Raw genomic sequence first — 24102 nt, 5'->3', positions numbered from 1 at the left:
AATTAATGAGTAAAGCATTACCATAGGAAGCAGTAAGAGCAGGAGCCATACCTACCCAGCACCCAGACACCTGGTAACGGCGCTCCTATAACAGAGATGAGACGTCACCCTGTGGTAGTAGGATGGCAGCAGGAGGGGTAGATTAGGGTCAGGTGGTCAGTCCCTTACACACACACACACATATATCTATATATAATCACACACAAACATACACAGTGCACTAGCCACGAGGGGGGGAGGCGCGGATGCGCGAGGGGGCATCTGTCCTCTCTGCTGCGTCGTCCCTTGTTGTCCCCACGCCCAGGTCTTCACTCCTCGCAGGAGCTGGAGACTTGACAGCAGGATCCCAGGGATGTCAGAAAAGGGGGCGGAGTTCCCATGTACTCCTTCGGCACCGCCCTCCTCAACGTGTTCTTTCACAGGGGGCGGGTCTGCAGGAGTAATGCCTGAGATCCCTTTAAAAGCCTGAGCGCTTTCATGTCGGCGCTCAGATATTCTGAGACACACTGTGTCTCCAGCTCTGGGCTCCTGTCCCTTTGCTGAACCAGCCTTTTTGCTCATTACCTGCCTATTGACCCGTATCGCTGCTTGACCCTGCCTGTTTATCGCTGCCTGCCCACTGACCCGTGTTGCACTTTTGACTCTGCCTTTGTTCTCGCTGCCTGCCTACTGACCAGAATTGCCTGCCTGTTTGGCCTTGGACTTCCTCATCAGCCCTGCATATTGGGCTTCTCTTCCTCTTCCAGCTAATAATACATGACATCCATGCACACACACAGAAATGCATGCATACACAGACATACATGTGCATCCATACAGCGATATCCCCACATATATCCATACTCACACAGCAGTATACACACTGACAGCTCCTACCTGCAGAGCATCTCTTCCTGTAGCAGCAGGTTAATGGCTGGGGATCCTCCCGCAGTTACCCTACTCTTTGGTAAATACGCCTGCTGGAAGAGGAACCCCATACAACAAGTGAGTCTCCATCTACACCCTCACCTCACCCACCCAAGTACTGGACAGATGCTTCAACTACACTGCAGCAGGTGGGGCCCCAACCGCCAGGGCTCCGGAGCAACTGCCCCATTTGCCCCATTGTTAGGCTCAGTGCAAGGGAGCATGAATATGTGTGTATGAGTAAGTGTATTTTGCTAAAGTGTGTGTAGGTTTATATAAATATATCTATAAATAAATATATACACACACACACTAAACTATATAAAAAAAGTTCACTGAGCCATTTGAAAATTTCTAGTTGTTATTTGATTGCAAAAGGGTTCTCTTACAATAAATTAGCCTTTTGAACTTGGATTAAACAAGTCATTGGAACACAGGAGTGATGGGAGTGATGGGAGTGATAAATGGCCCCTGTTCGCCTATGAAGATATTTCATTACAAATCCGCTGTTTCCAGCTACAATAGTCATTTAATACATTAACAGCGTCTGCGCTGTATTTCTGATCCATTTCATGTTATTTTAATGGACAAAATTAGCTTTTCTTTTAAAAACAGGAACATTCCTGTGATCCCAAACTTGCATGATCCATGCTTTATTGCTTAATACTTATATATATAAGGGTAAATAGAACAAACTAACACAGGGTACTCGTTTCAATGTCTTCCTTTAATTGCATTTAATGATCACTTTTTGTATTATGAAAGCAGCAAATTAATAGTTTTTATTAAATGATAGAGAAGAAGCACATTTTTTTCTTGCATTTTTCTTGCCTTGATCCTTAATGTGTGCCTGTGATTGGCTGAGATTCATTATTTTGTGACCTAGTAGAGGCCTTGACAATGTCATAATACACACAGGTACACATATTCTATGCACTCTGTGCATAAGATGACAGCTTTTTAGTGCACAGCACTAACCATGAAGCTGTTCCTAATCGGATTTATAATTTGGGCTCTTTTCATTGTTTATGGGAGCTCTGAAGATGGAGGTGAGTTTATTACAGAGAATTTGGCATCAGAAGCTTTAAGGAAATATAAGGCAGAGATTGTTACCATTAACATTGCAATTTATGGATGTGTTATAGTTTTATAGCTTATTCTATTATAATTAAATATTTAACCCCGCTTTCATCCTTTGTACTAATTTAAACAGGTTGTTGTCTAACTGTCAAATAGTTTTAAATCTCACATATTTAATAAAATGTGTACCCTGGATTATTAATATTCTGTTAATACCACTAAATTCAATCTTACTTTATTCTTAAAAAATATAGTGGAGTAATTCACATTTATTTTTTGTGTGCTATTTTACTTTAAGCCAAAATCTGCTGTTTCTCAAATGTTTTGTCCTTTCCGTTTCAGTCTGTGGAAACAGACCCCTAGTGCAGGATTTCCGTGGCTCCCGCGTGGTTGGGGGAAAGGATGCGGAGCCCGGTAACTGGCCCTGGACAGTGAGTATCCAGGAGGAAATCGCCAAAGAGTATTTTCATTTATGCGGAGGTGTCGTCCTGAATCCTTCATGGGTTCTGACAGCTGCCCATTGTTTTAAGGATATCGGCAAGTAAGTAACTTAATTGTTTTATGGCAGAAAATGCAGAATTAGTACGGTTTATGAGACGGGCCAGTGCATATTGCAATACAACTAACTAAGCATGTAATAGAAACATTTAACATAAATCCCATAACCAGAACCCTAGTCATCTGTTCTTTAGGAGAAACCATGGATATGATTATTTCCTGAATATCTGCATAATACACGACTATTTTGGGGGAAACTCAAACCCCTGACTTTATGTAGGGGCTCGTTCCTTTATGACATAAAAGAAAACACTGCATGTGTTCTGGTTAATATGATATTTATTAATGCTTGAAAAAGTAAGACAACTAATAAAATTTACCTTGGTTTATTCAGTGAATATTTTTCCTGGAGACTTGTGTTTGGCGCCAACCAACTATCACAGATGGGGACAAAGGTTCAGATCCGTACCATAACAGAAAAGATTCAGCATGAGAAATACGATCCTGAAACGGAAAGCAACGACATCGCTTTGCTTAAGCTGAACAAGCCCATCATATTTGACGACTACACTCAGCCAGCGTGTCTCCCTGCCAAACAGGCGATTCTGAGTAAAATGGACGACTGCTACATCGCAGGCTGGGGTGTCATTGAGGAAGGATGTAAGCACAGCTTTATTTGTAGATTTTGTACATATCTATAGACTTTCTCCTTATCTCAGAGTTGTGGGTTTCTTTCCCTTGTGACCCCTTTCCAGGGATTTCTCTCTTGTGTTGCCTTTCTGGACTTTGGGAGCAGGTGGCCCCATTTTAAGTGTGGTGGGAGGCACATGGGGTGGTAGAGGGCACGGATCCATTTGTAGGTTTCTATTCGTCCAAAGATTTCTGAGGCCAGCTCTGCATTTAATAACTCTTTTTTTCTCTTCAGCTACTGAAGCATCGGATATCCTCCAGGAAGCTCCTGTGAACCTGATTCCGGTGGAACGCTGCAACAGCCCAACCTGGTATAACGGAGCTTTGGGTAACTACAACCTCTGTGCTGGATATGAACAGGGAGGCATCGATAGCTGCCAGGTAAGCCAATTTTCCCCCACATGTCCTTTTTTACTCAGTGATGATGCATTGTTAATGTTTTCAACATCCCGGTCAGTACTTGTTTTATAAAACTGGGCCGATGAACAGTCGGGGAAATGGTAATTATTTAAAGTCTTTATTAAGGAATGTTTTCTTTTCTTTGAATCACGCAGGGTGACAGTGGTGGACCGTTGATGTGCAAAAACCACAAAACTAAGTTTTATGCTGTGGTTGGCATAACCAGCTGGGGCTCCGGCTGTGGCCAGAAGCAAAACCCTGGAGTCTACACCTCGACCCAGTTCTACCTGGAGTGGATCTTTAAACACCTCAACGACCAGAAGAAACCTGCATCTAAATCTCTGAAGATGAAGGCCGCAAAAAAAATCTGGCCAAAATTAGCCGAAAAACTCGGCAAAGCTGGCAAGAAGACCAATTAATTTTAGGGTGCTCCAGAACTAGAAGAATCCATCAAATCTGGGCCATCTCCTCTACAAGAGAGAATAACATGTCAGCGATGAGTAGACTTGATTGTGTTAGCCGAAAATCTCGGCAAAGCTGGCAAGAAGACCTATTGATTTTAGGGTGCTCCAGAAATAGAAGAATTCATCAAATCTGGGCCATCTTCTTTACAAGAGTGAATAACATGTCAGCGATGAGTAGACCTGATTGTATAGATTAGTAAGCCAATAAATAGGAAAGCATAAAAAAGACGTGTACGTGTGATTACTTTAGAATGCTGTGGACATAGTTTATTTTCTTGAATGTGTATTGCTTAGGACTGGCTATTATGTATATTAATGTGTACTGAATTATAGCCTACTTTCCTTTGATATTTAAACAGCAATTTTTTAAGTATCTGCAAAGCCACACCCAGGGAATATTACCAAATTAACAGTGTATTTATATATATATATATATATATATATATATGTATATATATGCCACTTTATGACATGATGGTGTTACGCAGTTGGTGCAGATTTGTCGGATGCACATCCATGATGCGACTCTCGCGTTCCACCACATCCCAAAGGTGTTCTGTTAGATTGAGATCTGTTGACTGTGGAGACCATTGGAGTACAGTGAACTCATTTTCAAGAAACCAGTTTGAGATGAGGTGAGCCTTGTGACATGGTGCATTATCCTGCTGGAAATAGCCACTGTGGTCATAAAGGGATGGACATGGTCAGCAACAATACTCAGGTAGGCTGTCGCGGTTAAACGATGCTCAATTGGTACTAAGGGGCCCAAAGCATGGCAAGAAAATGTCTCCCACACCATTACACCACCACCAGCCTAAAACATTGATACAAGGCTGGATGGATCCATGCTTTCATGCTTGTTTATGCCAAATTCTGACCCAGCCACCTGGAGACTCATCAGACCAGGCAACGTTCTTCCAGTCTTCCATTGTCCAATTTTGATGAGTCTGTGCAAATTGTAACCTCAGTTTCTTCTTCTTCTGGCTGCTAAAAGTTGAAATCATTGGGGTTTTATTGTGGTAATATTAGTCTACTAATTAGTATGTAGTTATTAACCATACCTAAAGAGGGGTAGGGGGAGGTCTACCACGTGTGCCACTCGTCAGGAAGGTGCTCGGTGGCCTGACAGCCACCTAACTTTGGCCATCCTACTTCCCTTGAGCAGGAAAAGAGTTTCCTCACACAAGGCTGCATAGATGTCTGCGCGGCCCAAGTGATGATCTGCTGGCTCCTGGACCAGTGAAAAATGCAAGAGAGGCAAGTGGTTGCGGAATAATAATTGGGTGAATTAATGGGTCAGTGAGTGTTTAGGGGCAGAAATGGGATAGGCAGGCTGATTGGGGGAGGCAGAGGTGACACAGGCAGGCTGCTAATGGGGCAGAGGTGGCACAAGCAGGCTGTCTCCGGGTAGGGGTGGCACAGGTGGGCTGCTTCAGGGGCCAGAGGTGGCACATGTGGGCTTCTTTAGGGGCAGATGTGGTACAGATAGGCAGCTTAAGGGACAGATGGGGTACACGCAGGTTGCTAAAGGGTCTGAGTTGGAGCAGGTAGGTTATTTCAATGGCAGAGTTGGCACATGCAGGCTGTTTCAGGGGCAGAGGTGGCACAGGTAGGCTGTTTCAGTGGCAGATGCGGCACATGCAGGCTGCTAAAGGGGCAGCAGTGGCACAGGCAGGCAGTTTTAGGGGAAGAGGCCTACCACGCCAATGTCTGGCTTAGTGTATAGTGATAGGAGTTATGCTGTACCATATCTGTTCAGTAAATGTTATTTATTTCAACTTTCTTAATTTATTAATAAATCAATAATTTATTTATTCAGAATTTTTTTTTTGTGGGGGTGCCACATACAGGATCCACCCTGGATGCCAAATATTCTAGGTGCGTCCCTGTATGTAGTCATCCTTACTGTAGTGGAAACCACGCCATGACTGACAGACTTGTAGAATGATGGATGCGATAACACAGATACAGCAATTAGCCATAACATTATGACCACCTGCCTAATATTGCGTAGGTCACTCTACAGCAGGTGGTCCCGCTATTTCACATGGCAGCAATTCCATGTTACTTGATAGTTCAGAGAAAACCTTTTAAGTTAATGTTTTCAGTTTTAGGTTATCGTTAAAGTTCCCAGGTATGTGTGAGGTCCAAATGTTATTCTGTATTACACAAGAAAAACAACCACACAGGTCACATTACTTTAATTAAACAATTAGTGTAGCTAATCCACTAGGAATCCCTACTCAACCTCAAACTTATATAATCATGTAAATGAAATTGTCAAACATTTAATTGCTTTATCTCCCATTATCATATTTTACTTTTGTACGGTCTTGGTTTTATTAGTTCTCAGATGTGAGATGTTGAGTTTTATTTAGTTGGTTGCAATATGCCTTTTGAACCACACCATACTCCCTGAACACTACTTTTTATATTCATTATAGTGTTGAATAAGGAAAGAAAGTTGTCAAAAAACTTCTTTCAAAATTATATTTTTAAAAGACTCCTTCGTAATGTAGCTGAAACAATAATTGTATGGCACTTCATCCAATAAAATATATAAATCGTCTATAATTTATATCTGCTATGTAAGTGTTCAATGAACAAAGAACTGAAAGCAAAACAGTGATATATATATTAGTCTCTGCACATTAATTGAGATACATTTTAAAAATACATCAGAACTCAAGGGATACAGATATATCTGATAAAGACATAGTTGAGGTACAAAAAATGACCCTGTAGCAACATTGACAACTATGTAAAGTACGGTGACAGGGATATGATTTAGTATAGATAAAGGAGGAAAAGATTGTCTTATTTCATTTATTCTACCATAGTTGACCTTGGTTTTATTGTAGCTGCTAAAGCACTCGATTTGAGTTATAATAATACATATGCCTTTATGACTGAGATACTGAAAAATAAATGGGAGTTAAGACATGATGAATTGAAAAAGAATTTACAATCGTTGTCATTGAAGTTACAGGTAAGTTAATCATAAGAAGTAAGTGGAGCTTTTGTAGAGTTTAAAGTGTTATTTCGAGGGGTGTGCCTAGGGTTAGTGGCACCTGGGTGAGCATTTTTTTATGACCCCCCCTCATTACTAAAACATGCACATACAAACACCCACTCTAGCCTCCATACATACCCACATTATCTCCCTCCTTAAAAAAACCCTGAATCTGATGATCAGGGAGACTGTTGTGAGAAGAGGAAGTTCCTCTGTGCTCACAGGGTAAGGCCCTGAAGAAGACTATCCCTAAACCCAGGGCCGGCCCAAGGCATAATGCCGCCTGGGGCGAAGTTTAAAATGCCGCCCCCCCATTATATAGCCTTCCTCTGCCGCCCCCCATTATCTACCCTTCCTCTCCCTCCCTATTATCTACCCTTCCTCTCCCTCCCTATTATCTACCCTATCCCCCCCCTTTGTACTTACCTTTCAGCAGTCCTGCGGCGAGTCTCCCTGCTCGGTCTCGGTGCCGGCTTGTAATGCTGAGCGCCGGAAATTATCTTCCGGCGCTCAGCATTACCAGCCGGAACTGAGACCGAGCTAGAGCCTCGCAGAGGAGAGAGAGGGGCGCCGAGCGGGTACTGACAACTTGGTAAGCGAAAACCACTCGGCGCCCTCTCTCTCTTCCGCTGTAAAAAAAAAAAATAAGTGCCGCCTGGAGCAATTGCCCCACTCTGCTCCATGGTAGGACTGGCCCTGCCTAAACCAAATCAGGGAAAACTTGCCTGGACCTTTGTATGTTGTCTGGCTGGGAGGTCTAGTTAGTCGGTGTTTAGGCTGGTCAGTCTGGCTAGCATAGTATAGCTAGAGAGGGCTCCAATTGTGAGATTGTTGTTTTTTTTTTATGATTTTGTTTTCAGGTGTTTCATTTGAGCAGGTGGGAAAAAAGCACTGTTTGCCACAAGTCAGTGTGGTGACATTTATGGCCCTCATGCTACAGGGGTTGTCACAATATAGATAAATATATATTTATACCTGTAGGTATTTTGATCCATATGAATGCATAAATCTGGTAATTTTACAAGATGCATAAGATGTATAGCTTTAACCCCTTTTCAGAAAAGGATAACTATGTGAGTGATAGAATCTTTCTGTAACAAACATATAGGCATACTCTGAGAAATTATCTTCTGCATGCGTGCAAGACACTTTAATTTGTTCAAATTACATTTTTCATTAATTTAAGGGTATGTATAGTGTGGTTTTATTTTTGCGTTTTACTTGTGGTTAATGTAACTCAGCATTTAATCCTGTATAGGTGTCCTTTGAATAATACAGTTGACTGATATTACAAAAGAGTTTATTTTTTGCAGACACCTCAGCATGAAAAAAGAGCCTGAGTGGAATACTGGCAGAAATCTAAGGGATAATGAACAAAACTGCTATTATACACAAGATATATTTAATTTGTCAAAAAAACAAACAAACTGTGAAGGCGAAAGTAAATCATAACACAGTAGGAGGGGATTTGAGAATGCTTCAAAGCTAGATAAAACGATTGTGAAGAATAAACGATAAGTATGATGTCTTCACAAGATTGTCTTTAATCAAGAACAACAGTGGTAGCAATCCTGGGAACAGACATACTTTAGGGCCATTGGTGTGCTGTGCCTGCAATGAAAGTGGAGGTCTGTGCACAGAAGGTGAAGGATGAGTCGTTATGTAGAGGTCTGTGACAATGGCTGCAGATACCTCTATCCAGAAGAACAACAGCTTGTGCACCTGAAACCAGAAGCCGGAACTTCACTACCACCCCTGCTATTATAGAGAACAGCAGCTGAGATGAGGCATGAGATCATGGATTAACTAGCTATAGTCAACCCTTGAAAGCGATTACCAAGGCTTAGTGGAGCAGGACATCACCTAGTGTGCTTGAAGATGTCAATAGATGCCTTACAGCCTTCACTACTGCTACCATAACTCAGACTAATGAACTGACATATGCTACAGCTGCTGTAGTCCTGGAAATGCTTGGTTACACATTACTCATGAAGGACAAGAGAACATACCCTCCATGAAAAACAAGCCAAGATCATGGCAAGGTGGATAGAAGTTAGCCAGTTGGTAGAAACTACAGAAGGGGGTGACGATTAAGAACAAGACTTACCTACTATCTCTATCTGAAGGCCTAGAGACTGCTACTCAAAGGCTCACAGCAGTAGCTACCAGACTAAGGAGATACATTAGAGAAGCAGAGGTCAGAATGATAAATGCTCTGTTCTCCAAAGGATCATCTAATGTGTAATCCCAATTGCAGTGCAACAACACAGTAATAGCATTACCACCAGCATCAGGAACTGAGCGGTACTGGAAGGACATATGGGAGAAAGAAAAACATATAACACCAATGCAAAGTGATTGCAGGACTTGAGAGCAGACAACAGCAATCATCCAGAGCAGGAACCGGTCACCATCACAGTAGCAGACAATCAACAGTGAGTCAATAATATGAACAGCTTGGCCCAGATATGGTCCTTACCTACTGGCTTAAGAAACTAACAGGAGTATATAAATTCCTGGCAGCACAGATGAACCAACTGCTAGCAAAAGGTCTGTATATATATATATATATATATATATATATATATATATATATATACACTTGTCTTATAAATATCATGTTAGTCCAATAAAAAGGCTTCATTGGATACTGCAATACTGCAATTACCGTATTTTCCCGATTATAAAACGAGTTTTTTTCCAGAGCAAATGCTCTGAAAAATACCCCTCGTCTTATAATCGGGGTCGTCTTATAATAAGACCTCAAATAGGTCTGACTATGAGACTAAGATCCAGATCCCCCGCAGTGATGCAGGGGACCTGGATCCTCCTGCCCCCCCCAACTTACCGGTGCTTCTGAGTCCCCGGTGCTTACTCTGGGTGGCGTGTAGAGCTCTACGCGATCCGCGTAGACAACTTCCGCTCAATGCCACTCTGCCTCCATAAATGCCTTTTAACCCTCTATACGCCACTCTGCCTCCTGAAATGCCTTATACCTCCCTATGTGCCACTCTGCCCTATAATATGCCTTTTTACTCCCTAAATGCCAGAGTGACATATAGGGGTATAAGGCAATTCTGGAGGCAGAGTGGCACATATGGGGTCAAAAGGCATATCATGGGGCACAGTGGCATATAGAGGGTTAAAAGGCGTATCATGGGGCACAGTGGCATATAGAGGGTTAAAAGGCGTATCATGGGGCACAGTGGCATTTAGAGGGTTAAAAGGCATATCATGGGGCACAGTGGCATATATGGGGTATAAGGCATTTCTGGGGCAGAGTGGCAAGCCTGGGGGCAGATGTGCATAACTGGGGGGAGGTTGTAAAAAAAGAAAATAAAAACAAAATATTTTTCTCAATCATAGCTTTTATTAACAAACAATTGTTCACATAGTTTACATGAATTAACATTTACTGGTAAAACTTTTTTCCTATAGGGTCGTCTTATATTCAGACTTTTTCTTTTTTTCCTAAATTAATATTCAGATTTTGGGGGGGTCGTCTTATAATTAGGGTTGTCTTATAATCGAGCAAATACGGTATATGATGGACAAAACATTGTAACCAAATGAATGTATCATTGTGTTGTTTATTCTGGAATCAGTGACTCCAAAACTGCAAAATGTGTGTATTAGTAACATTTAGAGTTATAGTAGCGTTTTCGAGTACTGTGCCCCCCAAAAAATATAACTTCTAACTGTGGCTTTGCAAGTGACAACTAAGCATGTTTACTAAGCCTTCAAAAAAGGCTATTTTAGTCACAGTTTTGTAACTGTATACAAAGATTGTGTTTTTGTCAATTTTAATCTATATTTTTAACAAAATATAACATATAAATTAGGAAGATCATCTAAATATTTATAAGTTGTATACATCAGTAAATGTATCAATCGTAAGTCAAAACATATTTTTACAGCATTTTTTTTTAGCACAGAGAATACAAATTTTAGAGGTAACTGATGCTTTACTGGTATTGATTATACTATTATTATTTGTAGCCAACCATAAAATAAGCTAGAATTGTTAGGCCCTGCTGTTAATACACAGAATAAGAACTTAACAGCTCTTTGTAGCATACTGATAGACACTATAGGTCCTAATTTTAACCTCTTAAATCACAGTTATGGGACTTTAAATCTAATAAAACGGTGCTACTTACAATGACTAATTTTGAATAATTGGAAAGGTACTGTGTTACAGAACATTTTGATTGCGTGGGAGGGATGTCAGTCATTTTGAAAATGAAATTAAAGAAACAAAAAAAATGGATTGAGTGTTTCTTTGAAATCAACAGTAAAGTTCAACATCCACAAGCTTTCTTTAATTTAATGTCTGTTTAAGATCTAATTAACTAAATCTTTCTTTTTTTCTTTAGCTTTGAAAATATAATATGTAGAGCTGTGCATAAGAATTTAATTACACACTCACTGTAAACATTGAAGTAATAAAAGGAAATTGAGACACTTTAAGTGCACCTGTAAGGGTAAGAGGATAAAGCATTAGAGAGAAGTGTCATTTATACCAAGCAGCAATTCGTTTAATTATGAGGGAACCAAAGCATTTCATGATCCAAATAAATTAGTGTTTTAAAGTGTTTGATGATGAGATAGTACATTCTACTAATAACATCTGAAAATGTTGATTTACTAAAATCAGCGCTGTAATCTCATTAGGCCGACAAATGACAAAAAAATTTAATCCAAAATCCGCTATATAAATCACTTTGATGTAAACCTATAATCCGTTTATCCAGGACCCGGTAATTTAAGTTGAACTGATAGGGATCATATTAGCTTTCGCAAAAAGAAAAGTTCAACATCTGAGAGTAAAAAGTTTTCCTATAAAAAAGTAGATACTCATTTTTAAGATTGGAACATGCTTTGTTTCAGTTAGTTTTCAGTAATTTAACAATTTGGAATAAACAGTGATAATAATTATTAGTATCATTTAGACAGGAAATACTTAGAAAACAATGAAAAATATTGTTTAGATTGTTTACTAAAAAAACTAGTCATTTGAAAGACCTTATAGTTCTGAAGTAAAATGAAGCAGTTGTGATTGAGGGCTATTGAGAGATTCAACCAACAGGAAGTGTTTTGTTTCAAATGGTTCCCTCTCTTTGTATGTTCACAAAAAAGTAAATCATTTTGTATTGCCTAGTTCTGAATTATCCAGGTCAGAGAGCAGCTATGTTTTGTCTATTAAATTTGATTTCATCCACGGTCACAAATGTATAGAATTCACAGCCACAAAAAGTGGGTAGGGAGTAGCAGCACTGACATAGTCTGGTCAAGGGTGTGGCAGGTTAGGACTCAAAGCCCTTTTAGGTTTATGATTTTGATATATATGTGTGTCACAGGAGCATCTGTGGCAAGGTTGTAAGGGTCTGCTAGGTAGGCACCTTCCCTATTGGTTGCTACAGCCACACCCGGGATATCCATATATGGTAGGGAGGGTAGCTCCTCTTTTGATTGGTCCCTAAGGTAATGGGATGTGGGCTGCCCCTGACCACACCCCGTGTGCTCCCTGTTCTAGCTCTCTCCTGATTGGTGCCAGTTAAAGTCTTTAAGCTAATGTATTTATGTATTGTTCTTTTCAAGATGGTCTCAGGTATAAAGTTGGTGTCCGGTGTACGATAAAAGAGATTCTTACTTGTTCAAGCCTAAGGCCATCCGTCTCTACAGGGTCTGTCACAATATGGAATTACCTTTTCCTCTTAATGTTCATCTCTATAAGGACTCACTTAAATGTATTTTTTATTGTAATCACATCCTAACAAGACTGTAACCATTGTTACTATGCCCCTATACTTGTAATGCAAAGCTACCCTCTGGAGACTGTAATCCTGTGCATAGTTGTGCAACTAGAGTGTTTAACAATCATGACATTTCATAAAATGTCTCAGCAGAAAGTGATTAATGACACACATTTCTGTTAATTCCCATCTTCAAGTAAACCCCAAATAATTAAATAAGAAAAGGGAACGTTGGGATATTTCAGCCATCAGTCTATAGGCCATAATTATTTTCAAAACATGATATTGTAACATTAGTGGTAAATTTACTTGATCCTGGCAAAAAAAGATTTCACTTAGAGATACTGTATACCTCAATGAAAACAAAAATCTGAGAATGATGATTTAGTCATAAGCTTAGACCTTTTGTGATAAACATAAACAGGCGAGAATAATTTTGTTCTACGTACATATAGGGGTTTTCTCTTCTACATCAAAGGACATATTATTCCAATGCTAAACAGTTACTATTTTTTTAGGTTTGTCATTATATGATGGTCAAATAGGATTTTTTATAATATGAGATGATATGCAAAAAAAGGGTAGTTCTTTGTCATACAAATGAATAAGCAACATAGACTGATAAATCTTTAAGTCTCCCATCTGTGATTTACTTTACCTTAAATTATATTCACCACTGCTCTACACGCACACACACATCTTCTGTTAACATCGCTTCCCAAGGCCACTTTTTCTCAGGAGTAAAAAAGGAATAGGAATTATAGTTAGCAAATTCTGATGTAGTAAACCCTAAAGCCAATGTACATGAAATATGTCTGATGTCATAAGCACAAATGGTATTCAATCAAAGGTGGGATAGGTCCCTGCCCTAAAGAGTTTACAGTCTGAACAGAAATGGGTCATTTATAGGTGCAAACAGGAATTCAAATAATAAGATATTAATAACACTGAGTGAGGAGGCATTGGAAATAGATGCGGCAGCTAAGATGAAAGGAGCAGAAAAATATCCATTATGAATAGAATAAAGAGTGCCGGGAGGTACATCATTTACATTTTTCCGGAAAAATAAAAAGAATGGCTTTGGAAAAAAAAACAGAAAAAATGTTTTTTTTTCCCAATTTTTCATTTTTTTTCCAAGACCTTTTCATCTGTAGTGAGAGGTTAACTTAAAATAAATGAAAATTACAAACAAGGTGACAAATATATTTTTGGTATTTTTTCCTGTTTATACTTGCAGTGTATAATTTATGATTATATGATTTTTTTCTTTTTAATCCTACTTTTTAAAATTGTATTCATAATAGTAGTTTTAAAGGTATTTCCAGAAAAAGATTTGTCAATGTTAAGCTTCTTGGCTGAAACTGAGAGATCCCAGCATGCACCTGGCCTTTCCCCTTCAACAGCAGTAATTATGTAGACAGTCCTAAACTTATGAAATATTATTATATTATAATATTAATATAATATGTATTTTCAATATACAGTACACTGACAATGCCAGTTTAATGTAAAGCTAGGTGCTACTTTGTGTCCCTAAAATAATTTTGCACATTATTACTTGCCGGATACCATAGTCAGCCATGCAACAAAAGAAATGTGAGACTATATCATGGATTGACCTAAGGATAAATTGAGAATACACTGATAAACATTTATACAGTTATTGTTAGGATGTTGGGATATTCAATAGACTTTTTTCCCAGTACAAACAGAATTACTGAACAATTCTTCAATGAAGATTTCATAATAAAAGGAAGGAAGGATATATAACAGTAAAAAAGAATCAATAATGTTTTAAATGTAAACACACTTATCTCTTATCAGATAAACAGAACTGGATGTAAGCCATCTGTATAGACCTTCCTAAGCAACAGCTGCTGAATGAGGTGAGATAAAATGTATCCAGTGTTAAAAACACATCCGTTTGCCATTTGTTTAACAAAGCGCACATAATTAAATGAATGCAATAAACAATCTTCTAAATAGAAGTTTTTCATTTCCTTTGTTGAGTATAAAACCCCTAGAAGAAATAAATTAAATAAAAAAAAGCAAATCTGTAGCTGCGTGTGGCCTCGGGAGGTATTGATTTTGGAATAATAAAACGGTATGTATCAATGTATGTAATTATCATGTAGGTAAGATACATGTTAATTACTCTGAAACCTGTGGTCTCGGGGATTTTTTACCCTTTGGATTGGTGAATCTGCTATACTAAACTAGCATAACAATGCTGATCTAGAATGCGTAATCTTTTTCTGTGACTGTAATAGCAGAAATGGTATAGATATTCTCTGTATCCTTCTATCATGTTGTCCTATGAATAGTAGTGTTTTATTATTTAATCTAATGATAAAAAACATGAATGTGTGCTTGGCAAACACGTCTTCAGTCTTCCATATTTTCAAATCAATATTAGGTTTATGAATTGTGACATCCAATCAGGCCCAGAGTGGTCATCTGGCAAATCCGGCAAACCGGCAATAGCCCTGGGGGTCCGTTGGTGATGGCACTATACACTTACATTTACTATCACTTAAGGTTCTGCCTTTAATGTGCCGGTTGCATTCACATTCGCCCACATACGTGAAGCCATTTAGCAGATTCTGTTCATGATATATGTCCTTAAATCATGAACACTCTGTGACCTAAATCCCCCACCAGGAGGAAGCCGCTTTTTGGCGAAACGCATCGAGAGGAATTTATATAGAGCTCTCTTTTATACATACGGACCTTTTATACTTACCTTTATATTATTTTAAAGCGTAATAGTACTTCTTAATGAAGAATACTTATACACATATTGTATTTTATACTTAGTTGGGCATGCGCCCAGAATAAATCATTTTTTTCCAGTACATATCCTTGGTGGAACAGTTTATTGACTCACCTGTTATAAACCATATCGTGGCTGTGAAGGATTGAGGAAATTCGGAGGAATCGAAACCACCAGACGGCAACCAGCTTCTACACGCTTGACACACCAGTTGTAACTGTAAGTGTACATCTATCCTGGCGTGTCTGAACGTATAACGTTACTACACCATTGTGTTTTTGTATGTTGTTGTGTTTTCTCATATATATATATATCCCTTACACGGACCGCGGTGTGGTTATACATGGACCTTGACCAACACATACACATTGTGAGTGTATAAATATACCAAACATAAGACGTGTTTCAACTACTACACCATCATAGTTTTTCTGTTTTATTTTTATTGGGAACCGGTTTACACAAGCGCCCCCTAGTGGATCCAATTTACAAATCATGGTAAGCGTCCCTTGAGTGGATCATCTGGAGAGCACCCCAACAGCACTTATTGCTGTTTAAAATCCAGGCCAGCACCTGTATTCTACAGAGGAGCTCCACAGGTGTGGACTAATTGGAGCTCACCTGTGGCTGATCAAAATTGCAGGCAGTGTGTAAATAGAAGTGGTTAGCCTGATTCAGTAGAGAGAAGCCATTGTAATGGCAGTTAGGAGAGCTCATGGACTGGAGTGTTTTTTCTCTTCATAAGTGTGTTTTAAACTTATTGAAAAATGGGAAGTCACCCAATTGAGGATAGCTGTTGCTGTGTCTAGCAAGTACTAAAGCAAATAGAAAGGAGTTTGTTTTGTTTCTATCAGGGTACAGGAGGCAGCATAAGGCAGAAATGTAAGGCATTGGGGCCTTGTAGATAGCCCAAGGATGTCAAGTGGGCTTAGCCAGACAAACTAGAGGATGAGGCAGACAGGTTAGGCATTGAGGAACAAGCCATGGTTGTGGGGCAGGAGACTGGAAAGCCAAACAGCAAACGCAAAGGTCAAACTGGGACAACAAACTATCAAGCTGGCGTAAGGGAAGATGACATCTGCACTGTGTCAGACACCAGAGCTTGTAACATTCAGGCATTGACTAGTGCAGGAATTGGGTTTATATAGGCGAGGGTTCCACCATCCACTGCGTCCCATGCCTCCCTGTAGGTGGGGCAGGGCTCAGTAACCAAAAGGAAGGCAGCTATAGACAGGAAGACACACCCCCTGCTGGTAGGAGGGGAGTCACACCGCAGTCACCAGTGTGCACGTAACTCGAGGCCAGGCATATGACATATTCCGCTGTTGGATGCCGCTGGCGCAGCCTAGCCGCCACAGACCTGCACCCGGACGCGACCCCGGTCCTGTGCATGGATGGGACACAGGGTCTATGTTTTTTTTTACTTATATTCAGTGCTGTTATTTTCACCTAATAGTCTTTAAAAACTGATCTGTACTTGCCCTGGAGATCATTCACTCTAGAAGACTGTGGTTACTAAAAAATCCTTCACAAAATCCTGACATCAAAAGGAGAGTTATGTCACCATTTGTATATGGTGTTAGATTGAGTGGGTGAAGGAGGGTGCATGGTAGGCATATGTGTTTTAGTTATAGGTTAAGGCGCTCACGAAATATTGCACTCAAGCATCATTTACCCTAGGCTCCCCCCCTACAACCAACAATGAATAGTTAACGTTAAAATAAAAACATTTTATTTATTCTGACTGTGCGCTTGTTTTTCTTGTCTGCTAATAACATTAAATTTAATTCATCTTCTAATTGCAATTAGAAATCTTTTTTGTGTGTTCTGGTGGCTTTGCAATGAGTGCAGCTAATGTAACTTTCTTGATTTCTTGTTAAATGAATTATTCATGACCTGCTGATTTGAACATCGCATTTGTTTACTTGTTCAGGCAAGGAAATATTTTTATGAGGCAACAGCATTCACACTATCTGTCAATAAGGCTAAGCTGTGTTTGCATTATTGTAATATGTGGTTGTTAGCATTGTCCTGGTCAAGTTTAAAGTCCAGTGGCAAATGTCATTGGTTAATTAATAATACCCCCAGTGAAAATCATAATAAGGTGATTATACAAGTTTTTACATAAGGCAAATGTATGAAAGGCTATCCTGGATCTACCTATCAAAACATTCAAGTGTTTCTCCAGTGGGTTACCACAGGGCACACAAGGTAAGTATGTACAGTATAATGTATATGTATAATACTTACCTTGCTCGTGTGCTTTGTGGTAGCACACTGGAGATGCATTTTCTATGAGCAGAGAAATGGTTTATGACCACCCAATGCTCCCTGTCTCCTGGACACTAAAGGGTGAAGAAAAACAAGGACGTATAACATTAGAAGCTGAGATATCCCCACTGCACTGCCGGTAATACTGGAGAAAGGATTTGCAAAACCAGCACAGGGTTATATTAAATATGGAGCGAATAGAGCAGCGGCAATGGACCCTTCCTTACCTCAGGGGCCCAAGGAAGACGTCCATTTTGTCCCCTTAACAGTTGCAATAGTCTTGAAGTGGAGGTCTGTGCAACCAACGAACCAGATTTCATCGAACACGTCCTACCTTGTGTACCACATAGTGTTGGAGATCACTGGTATATGATGTCATATGTTTGTGGCCAACAGCAACCTGGGCACGCTTACACCAGGCAAGGTTTCAGTTCCCACCACTTTTAAAGTGTAAATGGCTAAGTAAAATGTGATCAAAGACAATCTTAAAGAACTTGCATAGGGGACTTAACCCGTTCTTGCTTCATTAAGAGCTAATGTAATATACATCAGTATTTATATTTATATTATAGATGTATGAATGTGGATCTTTATGTATATTTACTTTAGAAGTTCAAAACAGACTAAATGTTTGAACACTACACAGTATCTTGTTACAAGAAACAATACATTTATTTTTCACTTAATGACTTATTATAGAACCTAACAACCTGTTTCTCTGTGGGTAATTGGCAACTGATTCCAGAAAGAAAGGTGGCTTCCATGCATAGAATGGTCTATGGATGTATAAATAGATAAAAAGTAATCAGGTCCTAATATAAAATTCCACATCACCTTCCAGATGGTGGCAGTAGCGTATTACCTTTCATAAAAATGCATCTTCTCAAACTAACTTGACATTTACAAAAAAACAAAAAAACACCCAGTGCTGAATGCTGCAGCTGTGAAAAAGAATAGTGCAAAAAAACATGTCAGAAACAAAACACTCTGTAAAATCTTAACAGCTTTTTAATACTGTTTTCCATTTTACTGTTGATTTGCATATTTCTCTTCTTTTAACTTTAATGTGCACACTGGTTTCTTTGTAAATCAACACGATGCAAACATTTTAATGACCTGTGCTTTGCAGCTGATAAAATTAGAGTTTTTTCTTCCTCACTTCATAATTATATGAACTTCACAGCAGAAATGTATTTTAAAAATTGTGCAATCTCCATTTTGTAATGGGTCATAAGCCAATTTCTTGAAATGTCAAGGTGCAGGGATTATCCAGTGTTACAAATCACAGACTGCCACAGACTTCTATGCACTGGTATATTTATATATTTGATATATAAGTATTTGATCTGCTAAAAATACTTACTTGAGATCAGTTGATATGTTTAAAACCAGTCTATCTATCTATCTATCTATCTATCTATCTATCTATCTATCTATCTATCTATCTATCTATCTATCTATCTATCTATCTATCTAATAGTGTGTTTCAACACATTTACTACTACAGTTATGAAGTTATAAAATGTTTGTATTCTATTTTAATAAAATACGAGCATCTTTTGCAACGCTTGTCAGTTGCAAAGCGCAAATAAGAAGTTAAACAGGGAACTGCGTATTTTAAAAGGGACTAATTGTACCTTAAAGCTATACAAAAAGTGACATTAGCCACAATTGAAAGATGCGGGATGCCCTATGCTAACATATTTACAGCCTAATCGAAGAAGGCTTATACATGATGCAAGGTTAGATCTGTACAAATATTAAACAACAGAAAATAAAATACAGTAGTTTTTCTCATAATTCCACGATAATTCAGGGAGTAGGAGCATTCAGCATGTCAAAGAAAAGAGAAAACAGAAACATAATCTGGAGTTTATATATTTATAAATAAATCAGGCTGAAAATAGCCAACTCCCAAGTGGTGACTCGCTTGTTACAGAACATCCCACTCCTCTGTATAATGTGCTTTAACCAGATAAACAGGTATCAGACTTCTTTCTGTTCATCAATCATAAATAAAAATATATGATTTAATGGGGTAAATTGAATTGGCCAGCTTCAAAGATCTCTCAAATGGGACATGGGGGCAGAATTTTCAACATGTCAAATTCTAATTTGAAAAATGTACACCTCCCAAATGTGGCATTTTTGTCCCTAAACAACCCGACAAACCCATACATGGGTGCATATACCAGGAGCTGTAAATTCATATCCGAAGTAAAATGTGTGTGGAAACCTCCCCCCCAAAAAATTACCATCACAAAGTCTGGCAAAGGCTGGTGGTAGAATTGGTGCATGGAAAGAGTTAAAATACCAGCATCTGAAATACACTGGGGTGTCTAGCTTTCAAACATTTATGGTTTGATGGGGGTGAATTGAAGTGGTCGGATTCAAAGATGTCCCAAATAGGACATGGGCGCAGTATAACCATATTGAAATAAATGCAATATGCTACTTTTATGCCCTAAAAAAGGCCAAAAAACATTGGGTATTTCTAAACGAAGGACAAATATTAGAATCTATTCAGCAGGTGGTTTTGTGTAATATACCCTAAATCTCTCTAGATTTGAGCAGGGCCCTCCTCACCTGTTGTCTCTGTAAGTCAAATTGTTATGTTACATACTACTTGTTATGTAACAAGTTATGTAATAAATAATAATTAGCTTTTGCAGATGAGTAAAATATTTTTTGAGTAAAAGTCAGAAAACTTCCTTTTTTCAATTTTTCATCACATTTTATCCTTTTTTTTCATAGTAAATTAACAAAACAATTAAAATAATGGTATGTAAAGATACTTGTGCTACCTATTTGATTCTCTACCTTTTAAACATAATGTACTGGTGTGTTGTAATTTGACATTGGCAATTGGCGACAACTGTTATTGTTGTTCCTCTGTGCACTTAAAACTGCATTGTCTCTGTATTAATATTAATAATACCTTTGCATGTCATAATAATAAATATTCAATTAGAATTAACAATAAGCCCAAAACTTATGATGGAACATATATGTTGGGAAATTTGAATGAGAACCAAAAAAAAAGGATTAGAATTGCCATATTGGAACCAGGAATGTCCTTCATCCCTTTCATGTGGCTAATATATTTAGGGAATGAAATGTAGAGTCACACATTTTGAAGAGCAAAGTAGTCCCTTTGATGAACTTTCAAAGGCTTAAAAGCTAAGGTTATGCTTTAAAAAACAGATTCATTAAATGTTAATGTGTTCATTTCTGTGGTACCAGATATTACTATCACTGCCATTGTTGGGAATGCATTGCTGTGTATCCAAACACATTAGTGAAGGCATAACCATGACCATCTTTAGCTATGGAAAATGAGTGATTTCAACAGATATATTAGAGTAATTTCATAATTAGTCAGCACATTGGTATATCATAGCTAGATTACATATTCATTTAAGGGGCATAGCAATTAAATGTTGCTTTCTTCAAAATGTTTAGTATGCATTAAATGTATTAAAGGTGCTGTTCCACTGCATTTAAGAAGTGATAACAACCATACCATACTGGTAGCAAAATCACTAATTGTCAGGAGACTTTTTGACCTGAGAATCTGTCCTTTCACTGAGACCCAGGCAAAAACCCTGAGACTCAGGGTTTAAACCATTCCTAGGTTTGCACATAGCACAAAACAAATGACTGAGATAATATTTTACATAATTATTTTTTTCTGTTAAATAATTGGGCACTAGGAAAGCTGAATAAAGTAGAATGTTCCATCAAAGACAAGCAGGGAAAGACCATCACAGGAATACAAGAATAGATGAACAGATGGTCGGAGCACTTTGAGTAACTCATCACCAAATCCACCAGCCATCGGCCCAGCCAACGAGGACCTCCTGATCAATTGTGAGAAGCCAACCAGAGATGAGATCAAGAAAACCATCACTAATGAAGAATGAGAGTGTGGTTAGACCTGACAACATTCCAGCGGAGGCCCTGAACACAGACCTAAATACCTCAGTGGAGATGTTGTACCTACCTCCTTAAGAAGATATGGGAAGAAGAAGTAACTCTAACAGACTAGAAGGAGTGATACCTTTTCAAGATACAAAAGAAAAGGGACCATAGCTACTGTACCAACTAGAGTGGAATCATACTCCTGTCCTTGTGAGGAAAGGTCTTCACCCGAGTCCACCAAGAAAAGGGATGAGCAGCAGGCTTCTGGCAGAACAGATCATGCATGGGCCAGATAGCGACACTAGTCGAGCAGTCTTTGAAGTGAATATCCTCATTATACATCAACTTTGTCGACTATGAGAAGGCATTTGACAGCGGCGATCCAGATACCCTCTGAAAACTACTTTCACACTACATCATCCCAGCCAAGCTGGACACTCTGATCAAGACAGCTTCCAGGTGCGAACCAGAGTCAGAAAAGGATGCTTGTTGTCACCCTTTCTCTTCCTCCTCACTATTGATTGCATTATGAAGACATTCATCAGTGATGGCAGAAATGGAATCCAGTTGACATTGTGGACCCGGCTCAAAGCTTGATGGCCTAGACTTTTCTGATGGCTTTGCACTCCTTTCGCGCAGCAAACAGCTGACCAACGTACTGGCAGCCACATCATCACATGTTTATCTCAACATCCGGAAGGACAAGACCAAAATGCTCAAGATAAACTCCATTACCAATGACCCAGTCACACTGAATAGAAGACTCCTAGAAGAAGTGCAGTCCTGCACCTACCTGGGCAGAATTATTGAACAGGAAGGTGGCACTGATATAGAGATCAAGGCAAGGACTGGCAAAACAACAGTGGTCTTATAGCTCAAGAACACCTGGGGCTCTAGAAAGCTGTCTTTGGCAGCAAAGATCCAACTGTTCAACTCCAATGTAAAGTCAGTCCTACTATATGGAGCTGAAACCCGGAAGACTGGCAAAACAATGATCAACGGCTGCCTCAGAAGCATTCTCCAGATCCATTGGCCAGACACCATCAGTAACACCAATCAGTGGGAGAGAACTTGTCAACTCCCAGCAGAGGAAGAAATCAAGAAGAGAAGATGGGGCTGGAGTGGGCACACTCTATCAAGCAACCAACCATCATCACAAGACAATCATTGAGATGAAACCCTGAAGGCAAGCAGAAAATAAGCTGTCCAAGAAACACCTAGCGACCTCAAGGCTGACACCAAAAATTTGGGTTATACCTAACCAACTAGAGAGAATGACCCTGGACTGAGGACTCTGCAGATCTGTAGTTTGTGGCCCATACCCTGGCAAGGGTGACGGGCATAAGTAAGCAAGTATGGTAGAGCACTGGGACAAGAGTACAGGAGGGTCTAGGGCAATAGCCCTTGTAAATACAATGCTGCAAATATTCAGCATATCAAACTAGAATCGTACAGATACAGTCTTTCATTTTGCAAAAAATGTGGGGAGGAGTAATGAGGATGGAGCTATAGGCAGAAATGACAGTTGGTTAATTTGAAAATGGTTAACAACAAAACTTTTATTTTTCCTATAGGACCTAAAATGCACATTTGAATGACAGTGAATAGACCTGTGTTGTGCATTATGTCTAGTAAGAAAGGTTTCTATGTAGCTGCTTAAGTGCAATATTTTAGGTGCAGACATGACTTCCTTAAATGCATTCTTGTATGCATTTGCTCTCCTTGGTAAATAAATAGCGCTTCCACGGTATCAGAGTGCTCAGCAAGAATTGGAAGTTCAGTAATTGAATGCGTAGAGAAATAATTCCTGCTCAGCCATTAGATTCCTGAGATGGTCTCTCTATTCATACAAAAAGTTAAAACATGGTCATAAACATCACAAATGGAGTCATAAACAGGACAAATGTAACAATGGTGTATGAGCCTGGATATAATAAATACCATTCATCAGTTATGGCTAGTCATGAACAGGAAAGAAAGAATAAATAAAAGGAGAAAGATCACGGAATCATTTTTAACCCTGCAACTATTTCAGAGAGACCTGACTTGCCAAGGGGAAGAGATTGATGTTGCTTCTTTTTTTTAGTTTTACTTTGTTGTTCATGACTTAGCATTAACTAATAAATAGCATCAATTATCTCTAAACTTGTAACGCGTATATTTCTTCTGTCTATGATTATGCTTTCTGTGTGAATAAAGAAAAAAACATATAAAATCTTAAGCACCATGATAGGAATAACCTGAAAGACAGGAACATTTTCTTTAGATGCTTGCTTTTGTTTACGCATTAAGATGCTGAGAGATAACGTTGATGGCCCCAGTTTATGTATC

At 39.0% G+C, this 24102-nt stretch overlaps 1 protein-coding gene across 1 annotated transcript; it reads left to right on the top strand.

Annotated features, from left to right (window-relative positions):
* Nucleotides 1–1885: 1885 nt before the first annotated feature.
* LOC128473777 (acrosin-like) lies at nt 1886–4265 on the top strand. The gene is made up of 5 exons (XM_053456014.1): nt 1886–1955; nt 2329–2527; nt 2843–3144; nt 3410–3555; nt 3729–4265. The coding sequence occupies exons 1-5, from the start codon at nt 1886–1888 to the stop codon at nt 3990–3992; spliced, it is 981 nt and encodes a 326-aa protein (XP_053311989.1). The 3' UTR covers nt 3993–4265.
* The last annotated feature ends 19837 nt before the right edge of the window (nt 4266–24102 follow it).

Source organism: Spea bombifrons, chromosome 2 (genome assembly GCF_027358695.1).
Source record: "Spea bombifrons isolate aSpeBom1 chromosome 2, aSpeBom1.2.pri, whole genome shotgun sequence".
NCBI lineage: Eukaryota > Metazoa > Chordata > Amphibia > Anura > Pelobatidae > Spea > Spea bombifrons.
This window is presented reverse-complemented; position numbering and strand designations above follow the sequence as displayed.